General features: G+C 36.4%; 1 protein-coding gene across 5 annotated transcripts in view; it reads right to left on the reverse strand.

The window, feature by feature from the left end:
- Positions 1–14,005: 14,005 nt before the first annotated feature.
- Positions 14,006–20,654, reverse strand: part of LOC145989673 (32 kDa beta-galactoside-binding lectin-like) — a 48,250-nt gene continuing 41,601 nt past the window's right edge. For all 5 annotated transcript variants that reach the window (XM_083124880.1, XM_083124878.1, XM_083124881.1 and 2 more), the window contains exon 6: positions 14,006–15,773. In XM_083124880.1, coding sequence (XP_082981006.1) covers positions 15,449–15,773 — 325 coding nt within the window. In that variant the 3' untranslated portion in view covers positions 14,006–15,448. The remainder of the gene's footprint in view (positions 15,774–20,654) is intronic.

Genomic DNA, 20,654 nt, shown 5'->3' on the forward strand with positions numbered 1-20,654 from the left:
TATTCCAACTAGTATGTGTGCCACAACAACAAAATAAAGGAACCATATAATTGTGATAATTGCAATTAACAGAATATAAACAGAATTTCTTTCAGTGGCAACAACACAGATAACATGCTAAACGAAAAGATTATCTAGGGCTATCGACCAGGTGAGTTGTGGAAAAGATTCCAAGCTTTCGAGAGCTAACGTCACTCTCATCTTCTACCCTGAAAGCTCTCGAAAGCTTGTAATCTTTTCCACAAATCACCTGGTTCATAGCCCCAGAGAATCTTTTCCATCATTTGTCGCCAGGAAATCTTCAAGACTTACTTCAACATGCCAAATGTTTTCTTGTAGTAATATGGTATATAGAGCTCATATCACTTGATTACTACAGACATGTGTATGAAAATGCACAAAACTTGATTTTATTTGAGTATTTATGCTGAACAATACTTGTAGTTTGTAGTGCCATTTATTGGGACAGTCACCCTCAATGTGATTTGTCACATAAATACATGAAATTTGCTTGTCACCTATATTATCATTTCCTTCTGTAGTGTAGCATTTAAATATAAAATTTGACTGCATGTTTCCTTTGTCTATAGCAAAATATTTGATTACACAAAATATTCTCATAGCCAAAACATATCAACAATTTTCACAATATATATAATTAAAATATTGGAAATTTGTTCCAGTGTATAGCAAAAAAAAAAAAAGTTCCTTTTTCTATACTGCATATGCATGTATTAAGTAAATTTACAAAGTGAATGTTATTGCTCTGAATACCCATTATAAAGCTTTGTTTTGAATTTGCACTATATAAATGCTACGTACACAAGATTCCTGTTATTTTGAGTAAATTGAGAAATAGTATAAAAATGAATGTTTGATTTGACGTCATTCACACATTCATGATGAAATTGAGCTCCCAACAATCAACATGGTGTTTGTTCATATCATTCATTAAGAGGAAATGATGCCTCTCGCTCGAGCGCGACCGTCTCCCGAGTTTTCCCCGTTTACTTCTGAAAGAAGTAATCAATTCCACTCTTTCTCCGTAACTATTGGACTTACGACCTTCAAATTTTTATGGGACACTTTTCAAAGGTTTATTTCATAATCTGTTCCTTAAAATTTTCATTATCACAAATGGTTTGATATTTGGTTTTATTTACATTAAATTTGGCAATGTTCTTTCCAAATGCCATAAACAGGCGAAGTCAACCTCGACCCTTTACACGGGATGGGGTCTTTCCCGGTGGTTGGAGGGTATTTTTCCCCCTCATTTCGGTAGGACCGCGAGGGAAGGGAGGGGTGCTAATGGCCTGCCTGCTTTTGACCACGGAATGCTTGAACCTCCTTTCAGTGTGTTTTATGAAGCAACGGGAGTTTGTGTTATTTGTAACAAGTGTCAAACCTTCGTTGGAAGAGTAAACCTTCAAGAAATGGAAGATCGAAGAGAGAAAAGGCGCAGAATACCATATTCAAAGGTTCCAAGGAAGAAATCTCGGCAGGGTGCTCTTCTTCGGAATTACTGGAAAAACCGCAGAGAAGCTGAAGCACACATGTAGGCAGGCAATCATATGTTTCTGACATTTTTCCTGAGTTCACAATATTTTTTATTTGCTTTATTTTTACTTCAACTTTTGTGCAATTTTGGCTAATTTGCGAAGATGGGGATGAGTGATTATATGATGAAATTGATGAATGAACACTCACAAACATCCATGACCAGGTCGGGAACCCCAAACCCCTGGCGTTGGAGCGTAATGCGCTAACCACTCCGTCACGGGAGCCGGCTGAGTTCACAATAAAAATTGTTTGCATGTCCGGGTAAAAACAAATATTTAATTTTGATTTTGTGGTTTGATTGAATTGGTTTATTTTATTTGCTTTTCTGCCACTTTTAGCTAATCGTGAAGATGAGGATGAGTGATGTTCTGACGAAACTGATGAACGGACACTCACAAAGAACACTCATGCAAAGCCCTGGATTCGAACCTTGCATGCCTGGCATTGTTGCGCACAGTGATAACCACAGCGTCATGTAGGTCGGCGATTTGGTGTATTAAAAATAAACAGAGAATCCTTGTGTATTAAATCATTCTTAAGCGAAGTGATAGCAAGGGACACCAGATCAGCAAAAATAAAAAAAATAAAGACAAAATGAAATAAAAGTAAAGAATATGGCTTCGGTAGTCTACTCGGTAGGGCGTCTGACTGCCACGCGGGAGACCGTGTTTCGATTCTCGAGGTGGGTCGGAATTTATCCGGCCTTGTCACCACATAAAGCGGCTCTGAGGCTCACCTAGCCTCTAATCAATGTGTATCTGGGGGCAACCCTTGGGATAAAGGCGGCCGGATCGTGGTGCTGATCATATGACCGAGGCCCAGAATGTGTGGGGCCCTACCTCACATCCCCTAAATGTGCGTTATGGCACGGTGCTATATGCACGGGGAACTTTGCTTTACCTTACCTGTGAAAGTAATGACGTCCTGTACAGAAATTTATCCACGCACCCCTAACGACCCCGCAAAATTTCTCAACTCTCACCTAAAATTTTTCACTGAAGTCCAATTTATGATTATTTTGGCTCTAAATTTACCCTTACACTCCTGTAAAATTCTAGGTTGACCCCTGGTCATATAAAATCAGTATCGTTCGGCTTGCAATTGCAAAACAGTGATAGACTTTTTGCTAGATTCCTAGTAATACAAACTTTCTAGTAGAACAATATCAAATTCTTACTTATTATACTTGGAAAATATTTCTACTTAGTAACAACTTTTCTCCCGAAAATTTTGGCCAGGGTATAAGGCCGGAGGCCACTCACCATCGTGAGCAAATTGGGGAGCTACGAACGATTAGCGTAACCCGGTCGTGGAAACCTGTAACAACAACTGAGGGTTCGTCGTGCTAATCACACGTCATCCCGTAACTGGTAGCATGGCAGAGGCGCAACCACGAATTTTTTAATTTTTGTCTGGGGGGCAAGTACGATAATAAACGTACCAATAATAATAATAATATTATAACATTATGATTGTTGATTTTCTTTATTTTACTTTGCTTCTTGTGTCACTTTTGACTTATTTGCGAAGATGAGGATGAATGATATGATGAAATTGATGAATGGACACTCACAAACATCCATCCTCAAGTCGGGATTCGAACCCGGGACCAACATTATTATTATTATTATTATTATTAGTAGTAGTAGTAGTAGTAGTATTAGTAGCGGTAGTAGTAGTAGTATAAAAGACGTTATTACCTATGACAGATCATAAGTTCTCTAGTTGAAAATGTTGTATATAAAAATAATCACGCTGTACAAATTATAACTTTGACAGCGCTGCAAAGAAAAGTCATATTGGCAATCACATTGTATAAAATAGAGGAATAGGAGGGTGGAGATATTCTGTGGCTTAGCTTAATGGAAGCGGTGGTTGTAAGTTTTTGCGATGCATGTGAATCGCATTGTTTTCTAACAAATTTCAAGCATGTTTGCATGTAAAACTTAATAAAAATCTGAATTTACTAACACCAGACTTGTTTTTTGACATTTTTCTTGAGTTAGCGTATGTGGTTGAAGCCTGAAAGGTAAAAATCCAAGTAAGGAAGTTGGTCCCCTGCGATTCTCCAGTTGCCAGAAGTGCTACGAGAATAGGTAGGCGGTCATAAAAGATTTTATGAGACTCAGTACGCTGTCTCAAAGACTTTTCGTCTAAAGATTATAATGTGAAATATTTTACATTATCATCGCAACTAGTTTGCAAAAACGAAATATGTGATTCCACGATTGTGATAGTGTTCAACTAGTTCTTGTTTGGTGCAAAGTGAACTTAAGTTGTTTTAAGTGAAAAATAAGAAATATGGAGCAAATATTGGCTGAATTGCGAGCAATCTCGAAGTCACAAGAGGAACTTAAACAGGAGTTGGGACAAGTGAAAGCAGAATTTAAGTGTGATTTAAAGAATCTAGAAAAAAATATAAGAGCTGATCTGAACATCCGACTGAATGTCATGCAGAAAGATGTGTCCCTACACAGGCAGTATTTAACAGTAGAACTAAAAACTATGATAATAATAGAAACGTAGCAGTAATTCAAACTAAATGTACTGATCAGTCTAAAGACAGAGGTGACAAACTCAAGTGCGAGGTTGTTGATCATTCCAGCACACAGTGTAACTCAAAAAGAAATGTAATCACCAATGCTAATAAGTCTACTTTTTCGGGAAACGAGTAAGTCGCTCATGTCGAGAGGGAGGTGTCATGAGTGTACCTGCTAACCCTCCTTTGCAACAACCCAACTCTAGTAATCTTAATCCCACACGCAAAAAATTTTACAATTCAGTCAAAACAAATACCGAAGCACAGGTCATTGAACCCTTGTACAATAATGTTCATTTGCTAGGTGATTCCATGATGATCCGCGTAGCAGAAACCTTGGCAAACTACACTGTTTCATATGATTCACTAGGTAAACGGAACATAGGGTTATGTACTAGCGGCCAAACTATTTCCAACCTATCTCAAAAGATCTGTCCAGATACCAAAGTTGGTAATAAAGTGATGTTGCTTATTGGCACCAATGATTTTTTGAGATATACAGAGCTACACAAAATGAAAAGTGACCTCAAAGGTTTAATACACAAGTTATTACCTTTAACGAATCAGTTAATATTACTCACGTTACCACCAATCCCAAAGTTGTTAACTGCTGACAATCCTGATTTGTGGAGTAAGTGGAGTCAGTGGAATAATTTTCTAATGGAGTTGGGGAATGATGAGAATCTCATTGTAGTGAATATTAGTCATCTGTTTTTGAATGCAGATTCCAGTATAAAATTGGATCTATTTGAAAAACACTTAGGAAATCCAAGGAATGGCCGAATTGATTTAATTCATTGGTCAAAGTCTGGGATGAATGTAGTTTTTGATTTCTTGAAACAAAAAGGTCTGTTAAATGATGTCAATCAAAATGAAATCACAGTCCAGGCAGACATACACCAGTTTAACTCGTTAAACTAGTTACGAGCTCATGTCAAAAAGCAGGTGATGTGAGTGATGCGATAAATCCTGCTATTCATTTTATAAACTTAAGTGAATGTGATGAAATAGATTGCAGTGCAGAAATCAAAAATTGTAAGCAACCCATAAATACTAATAGCAAGCGTAAACCTTCTGCTCACATAAAAGTAAGAATAAACAATAAGGAATATACTTCTTTACTCGATAGTGGCGCTGAGGTCAGTGTTCTCTCGGAAACCCTGTGGAAGTCTATTTGTACTCAGGCTTCTAAACCACGGCTATTGCCAGTTACGGGAATTAAATTAGTTGATTATACAGGGAAAAGGAAAGACAAACTAATAGGTTCCACTCATTTGAACGTTGAAATTTGTGGACTTTCCTTTTACATTAAATTCCTGGTAGTCAGACATTTAAAAGTAGACATTATTCTCGGTTTAGATGTCCTATACAATATTGATAGTACTTTAGACTTTGTCCAGCGAGGCTTACTCTTGGAATCGAGCGAAGGAAGCAAATTCTCCAAATTTATCGCTGTTTCAAATGAAAGTTGTCCGGAAGAAGAGTTAGATTTCAGACCTTCTGTATCTAACATATCCCCACGGTCATCCTCTCATCCTTCTGATGAAGACTTGTGGAGAAGGGTTAAAGAGTGTGAGCATTTAAATGAGTCACAAAGGATAGCTTTAGTTCAGTTGTTAAAACAATATAAAACATTGTTTTCTGAATTACCAGGTCTCTGTAACAAGTATACACACACAATAGAACTGGATACTTCCACACCAATAGTTAACAAAAACTATCCAATACCATTAGCATATAGGGATGAAGTTGGCAGGCAAATAGAACAAATGTTCAACTTAGGCATTATTGAATATTCTGAGTCAGAGTACCTATGTCCTCTCCTAGTTGTAGTCAAGCCCGGAGGAGGCATTCGTCTCTGCTTAGATCAGAGAAATATCAACAAACATGTCAAGCTTGAGCAATTACATCCTATAAACATAAATGAACTCTTAATGAGTTTCCATGGATGTCAATGTTTGTCCTCCCTAGATTTGGTTAATGCTTTCTGGCAGGTCCCCTTACATCCCAAAGCAAGAAAGTATACTGCTTTCAGTTTTCAGGGAAAACTTTACCAGTTCACAAGGGTAGTGTTCGGATCAATCAATGGAACGTCTGCTTTCATTAATGCTCTGACACGAACCTTGGAAGGTACGGAATCTTTTACAGTATGTTATGTAGACGACGTAATTGTCAAAAGCACGTCTTTCGAACAACATCTTTTTCACTTAAGACTTATTTTTGACAAGTTACAAGATGCCAACATGACACTGAGACTGGATAAATGTAGGTTTTGTCAAGTCAAGGTGGAATTTTTAGGGCATTCTATCAGTGCACAGGGTTATGAGAAATCTCCCAAGTATGTTCAAGCCATAAAAGACTTACCTGTCCCTTGCAATATCAAGCAACTGCAGAAAGTCTTGGGAAGTTTCAATTGGCTATCAAAATATGTTAAAGATTATGCCATCATGGCACATCCCTTGTACCAGTTATTGAAAAAAGGCAAAAAGTGGGAATGGGATGAAAGTGCACAATGCTCCTTTGAGTTGTTGAAACAGTCCATTATTGCAGAAACAATGCTTTACCATCCAGATTTGAACAAACCATTCTTTGTTCAAACTGATGGATCAAATATAGGCATTGCAGGATATTGTTTTCAACTGGTAGACAACAACATGCGTCCGATTGGATTCGTGTCAAGGATTTTGAAACCTTTTGAGAAATCATATACGTCCACTGAAGTAGAAGTGTTAGCAATACTCTTTACACTGGACAAATTTAAATCACTGTTGTTAGGTAGAAAATTTACTGTTATCACGGATCATAAATCCCTCACGTGGTTAGAATCTGCACACACTTGGAACAATAGGCTGACTAGATGGTTTATTCAAATACAACAGTACTCATTCCATGTCGAATATTGTAGAGGTAAAGAAAACCTCTTGGCAGACCTGTTGAGCCGATCTTTTAATGACCATGATAATGAACTCATATTCATGAATAACTTTGAGTATCTTGATGAGTCATTAATATGTGATAAAAACAATTTTGTTAATGAACAAAATAGTGATCCGTATTGCAGTGGTGTTAAATCTGTTCTCGCTGGTTGTGAAAGTTCACAACAGAGCAAACATCGAAACTGGAAGAATATATACCTTATTCACAATGATCTACTTACCATCAAAGATTTTCACAATCCAAACCGGATAAGAATATGCGTGCCTCAATCATTAGTAAATCTTGTACTGCACAAGTATCATGATCAAGGTGGTCATTTTGGTACAGACAAGACACTCGGTAAAATTTACCAAATATTTTACTGGCCTCATATGAAAAGAGACACAAAATCTTACATCACTGATTGTGAAATTTGCATGAAAAATAAACCAGATAAACATCCTCCTAAGTATCTGGAAATCATGCACAAACCCTCAAAACCAGGTGAAATATTATTTATTGATTTACAAGGTCCATTCATACGTTCCTCCAAAGGTGAAAAATATTTACTAACAGTATTAGATTCTGCTAGCCGTTATCTTGTGGCATATCCTATTGGCAATAGTACAGCTTCCATCGTAACTAGAAAACTAACACATTCTTACTTCATCCATTTGGGAATACCAACAATCATTATATGTGACAATGGTCCACAATTTCGTGCAGAACATTTTACAAAAGGTATGCATGCTCTCAATGTAAAAATTTTTTACATACCCAGTTATCATCCAAGTGCTAACTTAGTGGAGAGATATCACCAGGAAATAAATAGATTGATGCGTATATTTTGCAATGGTAAACATAAGCAATGGTCTAGCCATGTTGCTGCCATTTTACATCTGTTAAATAATTCAATTTGTTCCAGTACAGGTTATGCTCCTATAGAACTCAGGCTAAATATTGAACCTCAAAATATCTGTAAAAAAGTACTAACGGATCGCATTCCTGATGTAGAGACGTGGAAAAATAAGCTGCTTATGGCAGAAACATGTAGTTTCAATAAGAGACAAAAACATATTATAAAACAGCATGAAAAACAAGCAACAAAAATTCCAGTAAAGCAAGGCGATCTGATCTTCATAAAACTGCATCCTCAAAGTGACACTATCACTTGCATTATAAAAAAATATTGTAATTTATACCAAGGTCCTTTTGTTTGTATGCAAATTCATGATGATAACACAGTGAAAGCCATATGCTGCAACACTGGAAAAGACATTACAAATATTTCCGTAAAAAATATCAAAGCTTGGCATTGTTCATTGGACAAACAAAAACTTTGGATAAACAAACTTTTAAGCATGCGTAACGATTTGCAACTTCATGAGTTAGGTTTGGAGCAGTTGCATGATGCTGTCTAACGATATTTATTAAGAGCATGATAACAAATTGTAAATTATAGTGGTACCATATTTGTGATATGTGGAGTTTGTGCATACATGTTGTCTATTGCATGTTATGAATGTATGCATGCTAATTTATGTATGCGAGATGCATATGTTATGATTTTATCTCTGCATGCAAATTGTACATGATGTGTTTTCTTTTTTTTACTGATGCATGTAAACTGCACGTGTGTTGTTTTGTGTTTATTCTTGAAAATTGTACAAATTTGGTTCTGCGATTATGCATACACACTGTACACATGTGTATTCTGTTTTGTGTTTATGCATGTTAAGTTATTTAATATATGAATTTGATATTTTGTCATAATCTTACATGTTATATCTTTGTTTATGTGGTGTTTGTTTTGTAACTAACTTCTTGCATGTAAACAATGTCATAATTTTAGTAATGCATGAAGTATTTGACATTTCTTCTTGATTCTCAGTAAGAAAGTCAAATTTCCCAACCCCGGGGAATTTATGACAGATCATAAGTTCTCTAGTTGAAAATGTTGTATATAAAAATAATCACGCTGTACAAATTATAACTTTGACAGCGCTGCAAAGAAAAGTCATATTGGCAATCACATTGTATAAAATAGAGGAATAGGAGGGTGGAGATATTCTGTGGCTTAGCTTAATGGAAGCGGTGGTTGTAAGTTTTTGCGATGCATGTGAATCGCATTGTTTTCTAACAAATTTCAAGCATGTTTGCATGTAAAACTTAATAAAAATCTGAATTTACTAACACCAGACTTGTTTTTTGACATTTTTCTTGAGTTAGCGTATGTGGTTGAAGCCTGAAAGGTAAAAATCCAAGTAAGGAAGTTGGTCCCCTGCGATTCTCCAGTTGCCAGAAGTGCTACGAGAATAGGTAGGCGGTCATAAACCCTCGTAAATTATGCAAGAAGGGGGTAGAAGTTGGTGCTAAAGCATTTGTTTTCGAACAAACTATCTAAATTATTTTTTTCAACATATTCAATTTCACATTAATAATGGAAAACAAGTACTCAAACTATTTTTGAAAGATAGTAATGCTTGATAAATGCATTCCAAATATAATTCCCTTTTACATTAACATGTATAACTCATGCACGATATAGGCCTATGTTTCGCACATATGCAACATGGAGCGACGTGGACACTAAATTGTGTACGTATTCAAAGTTTCTTTAATGCATATTATATACAATATAATATATTATTTAAATACATTGCACAATAAATTCATCCATCTCACAATAAACCAACAGCAAAAATTACATAAATTGTGCACGCTCCTTTTCCTCAACAATTGCTCATACATTTAAAACAAAATCAATTAATAAAAGTGTTACTTCTCTCTCTGGTAATTTACAATGCATTACAGAAAACAACCTGCGATCAAGAATATTTTTAGATCCAATTTTTTTACCGACTGAAATCAATATTGATTTAACAGGGCGTAAATAATTTCACGAGACGCCAACGCATTCTCTCTTTTACAACTTTTTAGCCTCCCCGATGGCGTAGTGGTAACGTCGTCACCTTGTGATGGAGTCCCGGGCTCGATACCCGGTGGAGGCACATGGCAGTGCTTCGGATCCCACTTTAAACTGTATGTCCAGTCCCTATTAGCCTTTCTTTTCATAAAGTGGACTTAAAACCACAATTCATCTCTTTTCACTTAGATCGTTCGGCGCCCAAGGCCGACTCTCGCCACCCCCAGCTACGGTTCGGAACTTGATAATACTAAGAAAAGCAGGTGCGAGCGAAGCGAGGAAGAAAATTTTACGAAAAGTTTTTTTATTTACATAAAATTTGAAGTTGTGGGCGGTAATTGTCTCTTGCAGATACACTTCGCCGTCAATGTTTGCCCCCCCCCCCTAGAACTCATTTCCGTCCAAGGTTGGGGTGGGGGGCAATGCCCCCCTGTAGTTGCGCCACTGTTGCATGATCTCCCTCTGCTGAGGCATGTGGGAGTGATGCCGGCAGTATCTTGGCCTGCATGGACCTTTGCGCCATGGGTTATAATTATAATTATTGTTTACAGGGAGACAGAAATTGTATTGTATACGCTTCATCATCCTCATCGTCGCGATTAAACTAAGAGTTATAAAAGCAACGAAAATAATAAAAATACAGTCAGTTTATGTGAATTATAGGACTCTTTTTCCCATCAAAGTTGATCTAGCGGTGAGGTGAATATAAGTGTAATAAACTTAAATATATTGCTCTTTATATCATTAGATTAAGAAAGACGAGATGGAGGAATAAAAATATGAAACTGGGAGGAAGAGCCTCCATTATGGTACCATCTTAGAATTTATCCAGAGTGATTAAGTACAAACTGATATACGTACCTATATTTCTACATTTAGTGGACAGCCTCAGTGGCCAAATGATTTGAGTTATCGACTCAAAATCTCACCGCCGAAGATTCCAGGTTCGAACATCGTCCTGGGTAATGTACACGTTTTCTTGAAAATTCTATTAATGTTTGAATTAGTAAGATTTCTGGACAGATTTCATTAGTGTATATCCCACGTCATATATTGATCGCTGATCATATAAATTAGAAACTATCTGTTGAAAATATAAATTACAAATTTGCGCTATCTGGGTATCGTTCAATTTGTCTTTCGAACATGGATTCGCATAAAGTGTACGCAATTTAGGCTTTTCAAATCTCATTTCACAGTGGATGTTTTTTTATGTGGAAGCAATTCTGTGAAGACTGAACTAAATATAATCTAAAAACTAATTTCTGACATAAGCACAGAAATAAGCATAATATTTCTAATGACGCCTTCTTTGACGAGATCCCAAGAGAAGAAATGGAGGACCTCTTCAACCTGGACATTAACGATAGGTTAATTATCATCTCTTAAACATGTAATTCAATTTCTGTAACAGTGCATTAATTATTATAACAGGCCCGAACCCGAAGTGACATTGGAACATGCTCTTCACAGGAATATTAGAAAATGGAATCCAAGAAGTTAAATGAAGATAGACGTGTTTAGTGTTCCAAGGTAAAAACCTACAATTTTCTGACTGTCTTCGTTTGGATATCACTTTAATTCATTCCTGAATTAACAAACTTACGGACAGAAAACGGCAACAAAAGTTTCACTAGAATAACTTACGAAAAAAGAAGCTCAGTTGTAATAAAATAAGCCAACTATTTTTTTCAGCGAGTTTGCAAGTGCTGAGTATTTAGATTCAAAATAAAATATTAGTGTTGAACTAGTGTTTATTGACTAAATTATATATTTTGCACATGTACATATTTGTTGTGTGTATATGATAAGAAAGGGTTTCGCCGATAAGCTGTCATTCTTCTGCTGGCTTCCTGCTTAATTGACTTCTATAGTGAGTACAGTTTTAATTAAAATTATTGATTTGATTTGCTTTCTTTTACTTCGCTTTTTGTGCCACTTTTGTATAATTTGCGAGGATGCTGATGAGGAATGATATGATGAAATTGGTGAATGGACACTCACAAACATCCATGCCCAGGTCGGAATTCGAGCCCAGGACCCCTGTCGTCGTAGCGAGATGTGCTACCCACTCCGCCACGGGGGCCGGCAGTTTTAATTAAAAGCAACACAATTAAAATCAATCAATCTAATAATACAATAATCAATTTTATACGGAATAATAATATATATTTTTGATCAGAAAGGGGTTTGTCAATAATAACGAACAGAAATTAATTTAATGATGATGGCTTGAGGAACTTATATGCTATAATATTGCATTGGTCCAGTGATTGGTAACTAATTTAAATTGATATTTGTCAGTTTTGATGATTATACCATACTGTCCAATTGTTAGTATGAACTATAAAAAAATTGAAAGGTATTTACGAATAAATTTGTTGGGACTGGGCATCGTCCTATAAAAGAAAAAGATACTAGGCCGCGGTCTCGAAAAGGTTGAGAACCATGGGGATAGAGTAACCATACTATCTGCTCTGTGCTCCTATGGTCACAAGCAAGTGGAGAATAGAAGCTGCTGCGAATTTTGTCACGCTGCTCCTGCCCATGGCTATGGTAAAAGGCCGAGGCTATTTATTCTGGAGGAGGCAGTTCACCCCCCCCCCTCCCCTTTCTCTCAATCCCTCCCATCGGGCGAAACACTAGAAACCACTGCCCGCTCGGTCCCCTCGATTCTCGAAACCTGTTTTGTTTACCCTCGCTGAAAATGAGGAAGAAAACGGACTCTGAAAGTGAGAAGTAGACCATTTAGCGAGGCAATTGTACGCTGTTGCCAAACTCAATATAATTAAAATCAAGTATGAAATCATTAGTGCTACAGAGAATTTGAGTGAATAGATTATGAAATAAACCTTTGAAAAGTGTCCCATAAAAATATGAAGGTCGTAAGTCCAATAGTTACGGAGAAGGAGTGGAATTGATTACTTCTTTTACAAATAAACGGGGAAAACTCGTCTTTCTAGGAAAGGGAGGGGGAGAGGGTCGCGCTCGGACGAGAGGCATCACTTCCTCTTAACAGGCACATTATCAACGTGGACACCTCATCAAAAAATTATGTAAACCTCATACATAGCACATTTTCTAGTCAAAAGCAAATCCAAACAGAACTTGAACATTCAACAAACACTAATAATAATTCATTATGTTCATGTTGCTGCTCATGATCATGTTTATACAGTAAGTCAGAGATTAGTGAGGTTGGCATAGATCAATCATAGTTGAATTTGTAACTAATGACCATACCAAAATTCCTACATTGCTCTGCTTGTATATTATGAGTGTAAGAGGGAGGACAGGGGGAGGGATATAATTGCACAAGAGACATTTTAAGGATTTTTCATAATATATGAAAACAGACATTTCTTTCTCTGTGGAAGAAAATACATATATCTTAATTATTTCATTAGTTGATGGATATGATTAAATGCATTTAATGAGTAAAAGAAAGATTCAGACTATTGCAAGATGCATATTTTTACAGATTGTCCATGTAAGTGCAACCATATTAAACAATGTAAGAATATATCTATTGTAATGTTCAATGTTTTGTCACAAATGCATGCAAGTATTTCTCAAGAGGAGTGAAAAAGAAGTATGTTTTTTATATTAGTTTTAATATTTTAATATAAAATATTTTTGGCTGGTAAGTGTAATGTAAGCATGGGAGAGAAGTGTTGGTGTCCTTCAAGGATAGCCGAGAAATCTCTCTTTGTTAACTCATTAACACAATGTTAATATTGTGACTATTGATCGGACTGGTTCTTAATAGGTGTTCCAGGAATAAATAATAATAATAACCCGTGGCGCAACAGCCTGTGAGGGCCGGGGCCTACCTACTGACTGCCGGCCTAATCCCCATCTGCCGAGTTGGAGATCATTCAACCAGTTACAGGGTGAAGTGTGGCAGGGGTGCCCACAGGGGACGATTCATGAAGCGCCTGCATCATAAGAATTTTTTGGGGGGGGGGACAAAATTTCAGTTTATCTACCAATTCTACATATCGTCACACAAAAATGAGTGGATCATTTCGTTTGATTGACTTGTTATTGATTTTTAGTTATGGTTATTAGATGTTCAGCATCCATCTACTTCATGATTTAACAACTTCCACATGAAACCTGTAGCAAACATGAAAGCAAACCGTACTTTTTCTATCCTTAGTATTTTAATTTCAACTGCAATGAAAGGTTTCGAATGTCATGCACCTTTCGATTGTTGGCATCTCGGCCATTGGTTAACAGTGCCTGGTGTTTTCTTTCAGTTTTAGTGTTGGATGATTTTAGGCACGATTAGTTTCACTTGTATGTGTTCCTATGCTATGACTGACTGGATAATTGTAAAACACTGTCAGTTTTTGTTGTCTAAAGCTTACATATTTCGAAAATTTAATTTTTCAAAAATGAAATCAAATTATCCACATTCAAACAAAAATCAACAACTGCATGTTTATCCAAACTATATTTGTGTGTGGGGGGGGGGGATTTTGATGAACAATTATTTTGTGGGGGATTTTGATGAACAACTTTGGGGGGATGCATCTATGGCCTTGGGGGGGATGGGCACATCTGAAGTGTGGTCACCATGATGAACCCCCAGTCCAGTCATTGTTGTAGGTTTCCATGACCGGGTTATGCTACTCACTTGTAGCTCCCCAATTTTCTTACAATAGTGGGTGGCCACTGGTCCCATACACAGGATGAAATCTCAGGAGAAAAGTTGTTAGCTTCCTCCCCAAGAGGCTGGAACCAACATGCATTCCATAGCCTGAGTCCACAGTGTAGGACTGCAAGAATAATTATATTTAAAAAATGAACAGGGCATGGACTCATTAAGAGGGCAGTGGTGGCATATCTACCAACTAGCAATATAAATTACAGGAATTTTAGTGTGCTTTGATGATTCAATAACAATGGCAATAATCTCTCAACTGTGTGTGCAACCCATAAAGAAAGCTTCAAGAGATACTAAACATTACAGTTAACACAAAAGTTATATGTACAACAGTTTCATCAAATCATAAACATAAGTCAAAAGTTAATTTCAATAAATAATGTGCTTCTTTTTTCATTCAGTTCATTATCACTGTAATTAATATAGTATACAGCTTACTGACCTGTTAATCGACACTTTTGACCTGTAACCTTCATCACATCCACTCATACATGCATATAAAAATATATATTTTCTTCAGGCAACACCTGGAGGATATTTTACACATTTTTTACATGTTAGCTGACTGAATAAAGCAATGGCTAAGCTCATTATCAAGTACATTGTAAAAAAGTTAGAAAAAGGAAAAGCTTCATTGACTAGTTGATGCAACTCATTATTATAAACACACAATTCTTGGTTGTAAAATACAGTTGACACTCAGATTGTGCTTCGGTTGTACCACACTTGTACTTAAATAGCTCAGCAGCATTAAGAAAGGGGCTTTAATATTCGATGTTCCATAGTGATGAACACACATCATTTTTCCGCATCTGTGTGGGGAAAAAAACGCCTGTTATCGAATATAAATGTCTTTCACCTGAACATCACCTTGAATGAGTATAGTATCTATTATATTGAGTTCCATTCGATGTTTAAATTTTGTGAACTGTTTGTCATTGACGTGGATTTCATAATAGTCCTTGTTGCATACAATTTGCAACACAAAGTCTTTGCCTGGCACGAAGGGAGACTCTCCGTTTCTTTCTTCACTTCCCCAGCTTCCCTTAGTCCACGTGTTCCTCACCACGATGTGACCTTCTCGGAAACGAGGGTTGAAATGCAGAGCTACTGTTGGATGGGGGTATACTTGCTTCCCCTTCTGAAGATTCACATAAAAACTGTAATGAAATGAATATATTATTAATTAACTACTACAAATTACATTAGGAATGCAGCTAATCTATACTGATTTTGGATCACATCCAAAAACGTAAAGTTTAATAGTTCTCTGAATGTTAGTGACAATGGTTCTACATTATCATGCAACGTTAATCGGGCATTATCCATTGCCTAGTGCATTAAACTATTATAATAATAATAACAATATCTTTATTTAGTGGGCGAGGTTCAGCGCATGCTGTTCTCCCACCTAAACATTGTCATTATACAGTCTACAGTCTTGTGTTCCGGTGAAATTTCTTTTGGCAGTGGTGTGAATCAAACCTATGATTTTCACTACAAATCCGGTGCTTTAACTAATTACTCCACAGTGCCCTAGGGAGAGAAGAGTTGTTCTCCCAAAACGTAGTGTTAGAATAAGTATAGTTTAATCCAAGAAACCAAAACTGGTTGGCACAACGTAAGAACATACCGTTTGGCAATGGTAATTTTGGCCGTGGTTCCAACATTGGCCCAACATGTGGTTTTTACGTTGGACCAATGTACTGAAAACTAAAGTATAGATCGGTTTGTGTTCCGATACATACATAAGTTATTGTGAGGCCAAATGTAAACAATAGTACAAATTATTTCTGAAAATTAAAAAAAATACACAGCACTTTCTCAGTCACATGGTATCGTTGTTTTCAAGGCACCATACCTTCAAGTGGTAGCACAAAAACCTTCTAGAGTTTACTTAGTTTTCCACCTTTCACGGAATTTAGTCTGCACACAACATTGCTTAACCACCTTCACAATAATAATAATACCTGTATGAATGTTCTTGTTCTGCTACAGCTAAACAGACCAACAATAAGCAATTCCCAATACATCCATGGCAGCTGACAAAGGACTGGTGAGCGACTGCAAGTTAAAAATAGCTTCTACTTTGAATAAAAATATATTATATTTTCAGTATGTGCTGTGACTGAAATATTTGAAGAGACACTGTTACATGTCATTTATTTCGCACACTAGAATTTACAACATACTCTTGAAAGTTGTCTTAGCATGAGGAAGTTGTTTGTAAAACTGATTTTGACTCACTTTTCCATGGTTGGGCAAATGTTGCCAAGCACTGTTGGCCCAACGTAAGACCAACGCCAATTTGCCAACCAATGTAAAGCCAACCTTTCCCACGTAAAAACTGACATTGGCCCAACGGTTGTGGTTACTTGGGGAAGCACTACACTATGGATAATGTGTAATTAACATTCCATGCTAACTTAATGTTTCCATAATTATAAGTAATATATCAAAAATTAAACTAGGAATGGGAGGTTTAATATGATGTATCCAATTCCACAATTGTTCATTTCCAATTGAATTTGAATCTTGAATCCATATCCAAATCTTGGTTCTCAACTTTTGGAACCAATATTGAATCCTGGTTCAAATTCAAATTCTTTATTTACGTGGGCGAGGTTCAGCCTGAGGCTGTTCTGCCACCTAACCCGTGTCATCGATTACATTTAAATTTACATTTCTTATACATACGTTATTACAGTATTAATACAGTGTGCAATAAACTGTATGATTTAGTTACAAAATCTACTGATAAAATAATTCTAATAAATGTATGAATAAAGTGATACAAAAATTGTTAAAAGACAACTACATAAAAATAAAATAAAATGAATGAAAAATAAATAAAAATAAAAACATGTAGACAAAATACATAACATAAACATACAAGTTACATCATAGTATTTGAACACAATCTCTGCTCTTCCAAAAGAAAATTCTTTACTTCATTTCGGAAAGATTCTATTTTAGATATGCTCGACATGGTCTTAGGTAGGGCACTCCATATTTTTGCAGCAAAATATGAAAACGACGACTGATATGCTTGTGTGTTGCAGAGTGGAAGGTTAAATTTGAAATTATTTCTTGTATGGTGGCTGTGAATACTGGTGCGAGGGATCAACATGTCTGCCAGATACGACGGCTTGCCAGATGTAATAATTTTATGTATAAGGCAATATGTATGCAGTAGCCGCCTACGGTACATATTGAGGATATTCTTATTATTTATGGAAGGTAAAATATGTTCACGTCTCGGGATGCAAAATATGAACCGCATGCACGCATTTTGGCATTTTTGAATCTTTGCTTGTAAAGTTTTATTTATTCTACCAGAGTACACTACGTCACAATAGTCGAGAAATGGATATATAAGTGTTTCAACTAATCGCTGCTTGATTTCTGAAGATAATAGTTTTTTAAATTTAAACAAGAATCTAAGTGTTCCAAATGATTTATTGATTTGGCGGCTAATATGCTCATTCCATGATAGACGAGTGTCAAATATCAGTCCAAGACTTTTAACTACTTGAGCTCTAGGTATGACATCATCATTTATTGTAATTGTTGTATTAGTGTGCTCGACCGAACCAATAGCATTTCGAGTTCCAATAAATGTATAACATGACTTATTAGCATTAATTTTAAGGCCATTTGCATCACACCATGTTTTTATCGCACCCAAATCATTACTTATGTATTCAATACTTATGGCAATTTCTGTTGGATTGAATGATTTGGTTAGTTGAGTGTCATCAGCATATGAATGTACGTTACAGTATTTGACAACTGAAGGTAGGTCTGCAATATAAATCGTAAACAACAAGGGACCTAGTATAGATCCTTGAGGAACACCAGATGAAATATATAAATTATTAGATAATAAAGTAGGCGACAGTTTTACACGTTGATTTCGGTTACTTAGATATGAAAAATACCAGTTAAGGGTAGATTGTGAAAAATTGTAATATTTCAGTTTACTGAGCAGTAATTTATGTTGTACCGTATCAAATGCTTTGGACAGGTCCAATAATATTAATGCAGTGAGGAATTTCTTATCCATAGCCTGGAGGATGTCATTTGTGACTTTCAGCAAAGCCGTAGCAGTGCTGTGTGCCGGCCGAAATCCTGACTGTGAGGGTGGAAGAATATTGTTTTGGGCAATGAAGCTAAATGTCTGTTTATAGATTATTTTTTCTAGTAGTTTTGAACACACAGGCAGAACACTAATAGGTCGAAGGTCGTTTACATTAGTTGGTCGGGTCGTCTTAGGGAGTGGTGTTATCAAAGCTTCTTTCCATTTCCTGGGAAATACGGATTTCTCGAGCGAAAAGTTAATAATATGTGTGATAATAGGCAAAATAAAAGGTAGCGATAACTTCAGCATCGTAGTTGATATTCCATCTGCACCAATAGCAGTAGACTTGATTTCGTACAAACATTTTCTTACAGTATAGCCATCCACTTTTTTAAAAGCAAATTCGGGAAGCATATTATTAAACTTTTGGTTACTAAATTTTAAACATTCTTGAGATATCAGACGTTGGTCGATATTTAAACTATCAATTGAATTAATAAAGTGTTCATTTATCTCGTTCGCATTGTCAAACGTGGAGGGGAGATCATTTTTATTTGAGCCAATGCCTACAGATTTCAGCTGCTTCCATAAATGCTTTGGTTGTCTTGGTGTTTTATTGATGTTATGCTCAAAATAACACTTTTTTTCTTGCCGAATAACGGATGTCGTGAAATTTCTCAATTCTTTGTATTCTTTCCATGCAGATTCAGTTCCGATTCGCTTGAATTTACGAAACGCATTGTCCCTTAGTTTCATCAACAGCTTCACATTCGATGTAATCCACGGCATACGTTTGTTACGAACTCGTGTTTTACGAACTGGCGCGTGCTTGTCAAAGAGATCAAGTAAGTTGACATTGAAATACTCTACTTTCATATCCAAGTTATCGGTGTTATATATTTTTCCCCAGTTAATTTTTTCTGCATCCTTCACGAATTTATCATAATCAATATCACCGTATTTTCTGTGGTATATAATTCTGTTCACGCTTTCTGGTTTGGTATACGCAAGTACAACGTGGGTCATTCTATGATCGCTATTGCTGACTGGCTCACCGACACCATGTTGGATTATATTTTGCATGTTGCTGACAAACGTCAGATCAATTAATGACTTAGTCGTGGAGGTTATTCTGGTCGGTTTATTGATTATTTGCGTTAATTGAAATTGATTAAACAAATTTTGAATGTAAACGACGTCAGCACAGTCTGGATGTAAGAAATTAATGTTGAAATCTCCAGCTATAACAAGGTCATTAACTAAGGGATACATTTCGGTCAATATATCTTCTAAAATTGACAACTGTGTATATGGAATACGCTTAGGCCTGTATACGGCACAAATACCGAGACGTTCCTTTTTTATTTCAACCGTAGCTGCAAGGTACTCGACGTCAAACTCTCCTTCAATTTCGAAAGACAACGGATGCAGTTTTAGTCCCTCCCGTGCGTATATGCAGACACCCCCACCCATGCTGTAATGGCGATCAGAGCGTATTAAGTCATAACCTGGAATTTTCAATGCATTATCCGTTATATTGCAAGTTAACCACGTTTCTGTTATAACAAGAATGTCAATCTGTTTCTCTGTAATTTCGATGCATATTTCCTGAAGTTTGGGGAATAATGACCTGACGTTTACATTTGCTATTTTGAGACCCAGAGAGCAGCCGGTTCTTTTGTCATCGGCGAGAGGGCGACGGAGGACATGCCCTAGAGCAGTGGAGTTCATTTCAAGGGGGGTGGTAGGTTCTGTTGGAGGCATAACGGTAGAAGTAACTTCTGGAGGGTTGCAGAGCAGAGAGAGGTTGCAAACTCACTACATTTATCCGCAGATGCATAAAGGTTACAAATACAAATACAAATAAAAGTTTTCTGCTTTTTACGGTACTTTTGATCATTAGAAACTTATGAATATGTTTTTTTGATTTACTAACAATTAAACTTTGCTTATGTACAAG

Source organism: Lepisma saccharinum, chromosome 7 (assembly GCF_977018435.1).
Source record: "Lepisma saccharinum chromosome 7, izLepSacc3.1, whole genome shotgun sequence".
NCBI classification, from domain to species: Eukaryota; Metazoa; Arthropoda; class Insecta; order Zygentoma; family Lepismatidae; genus Lepisma; species Lepisma saccharinum.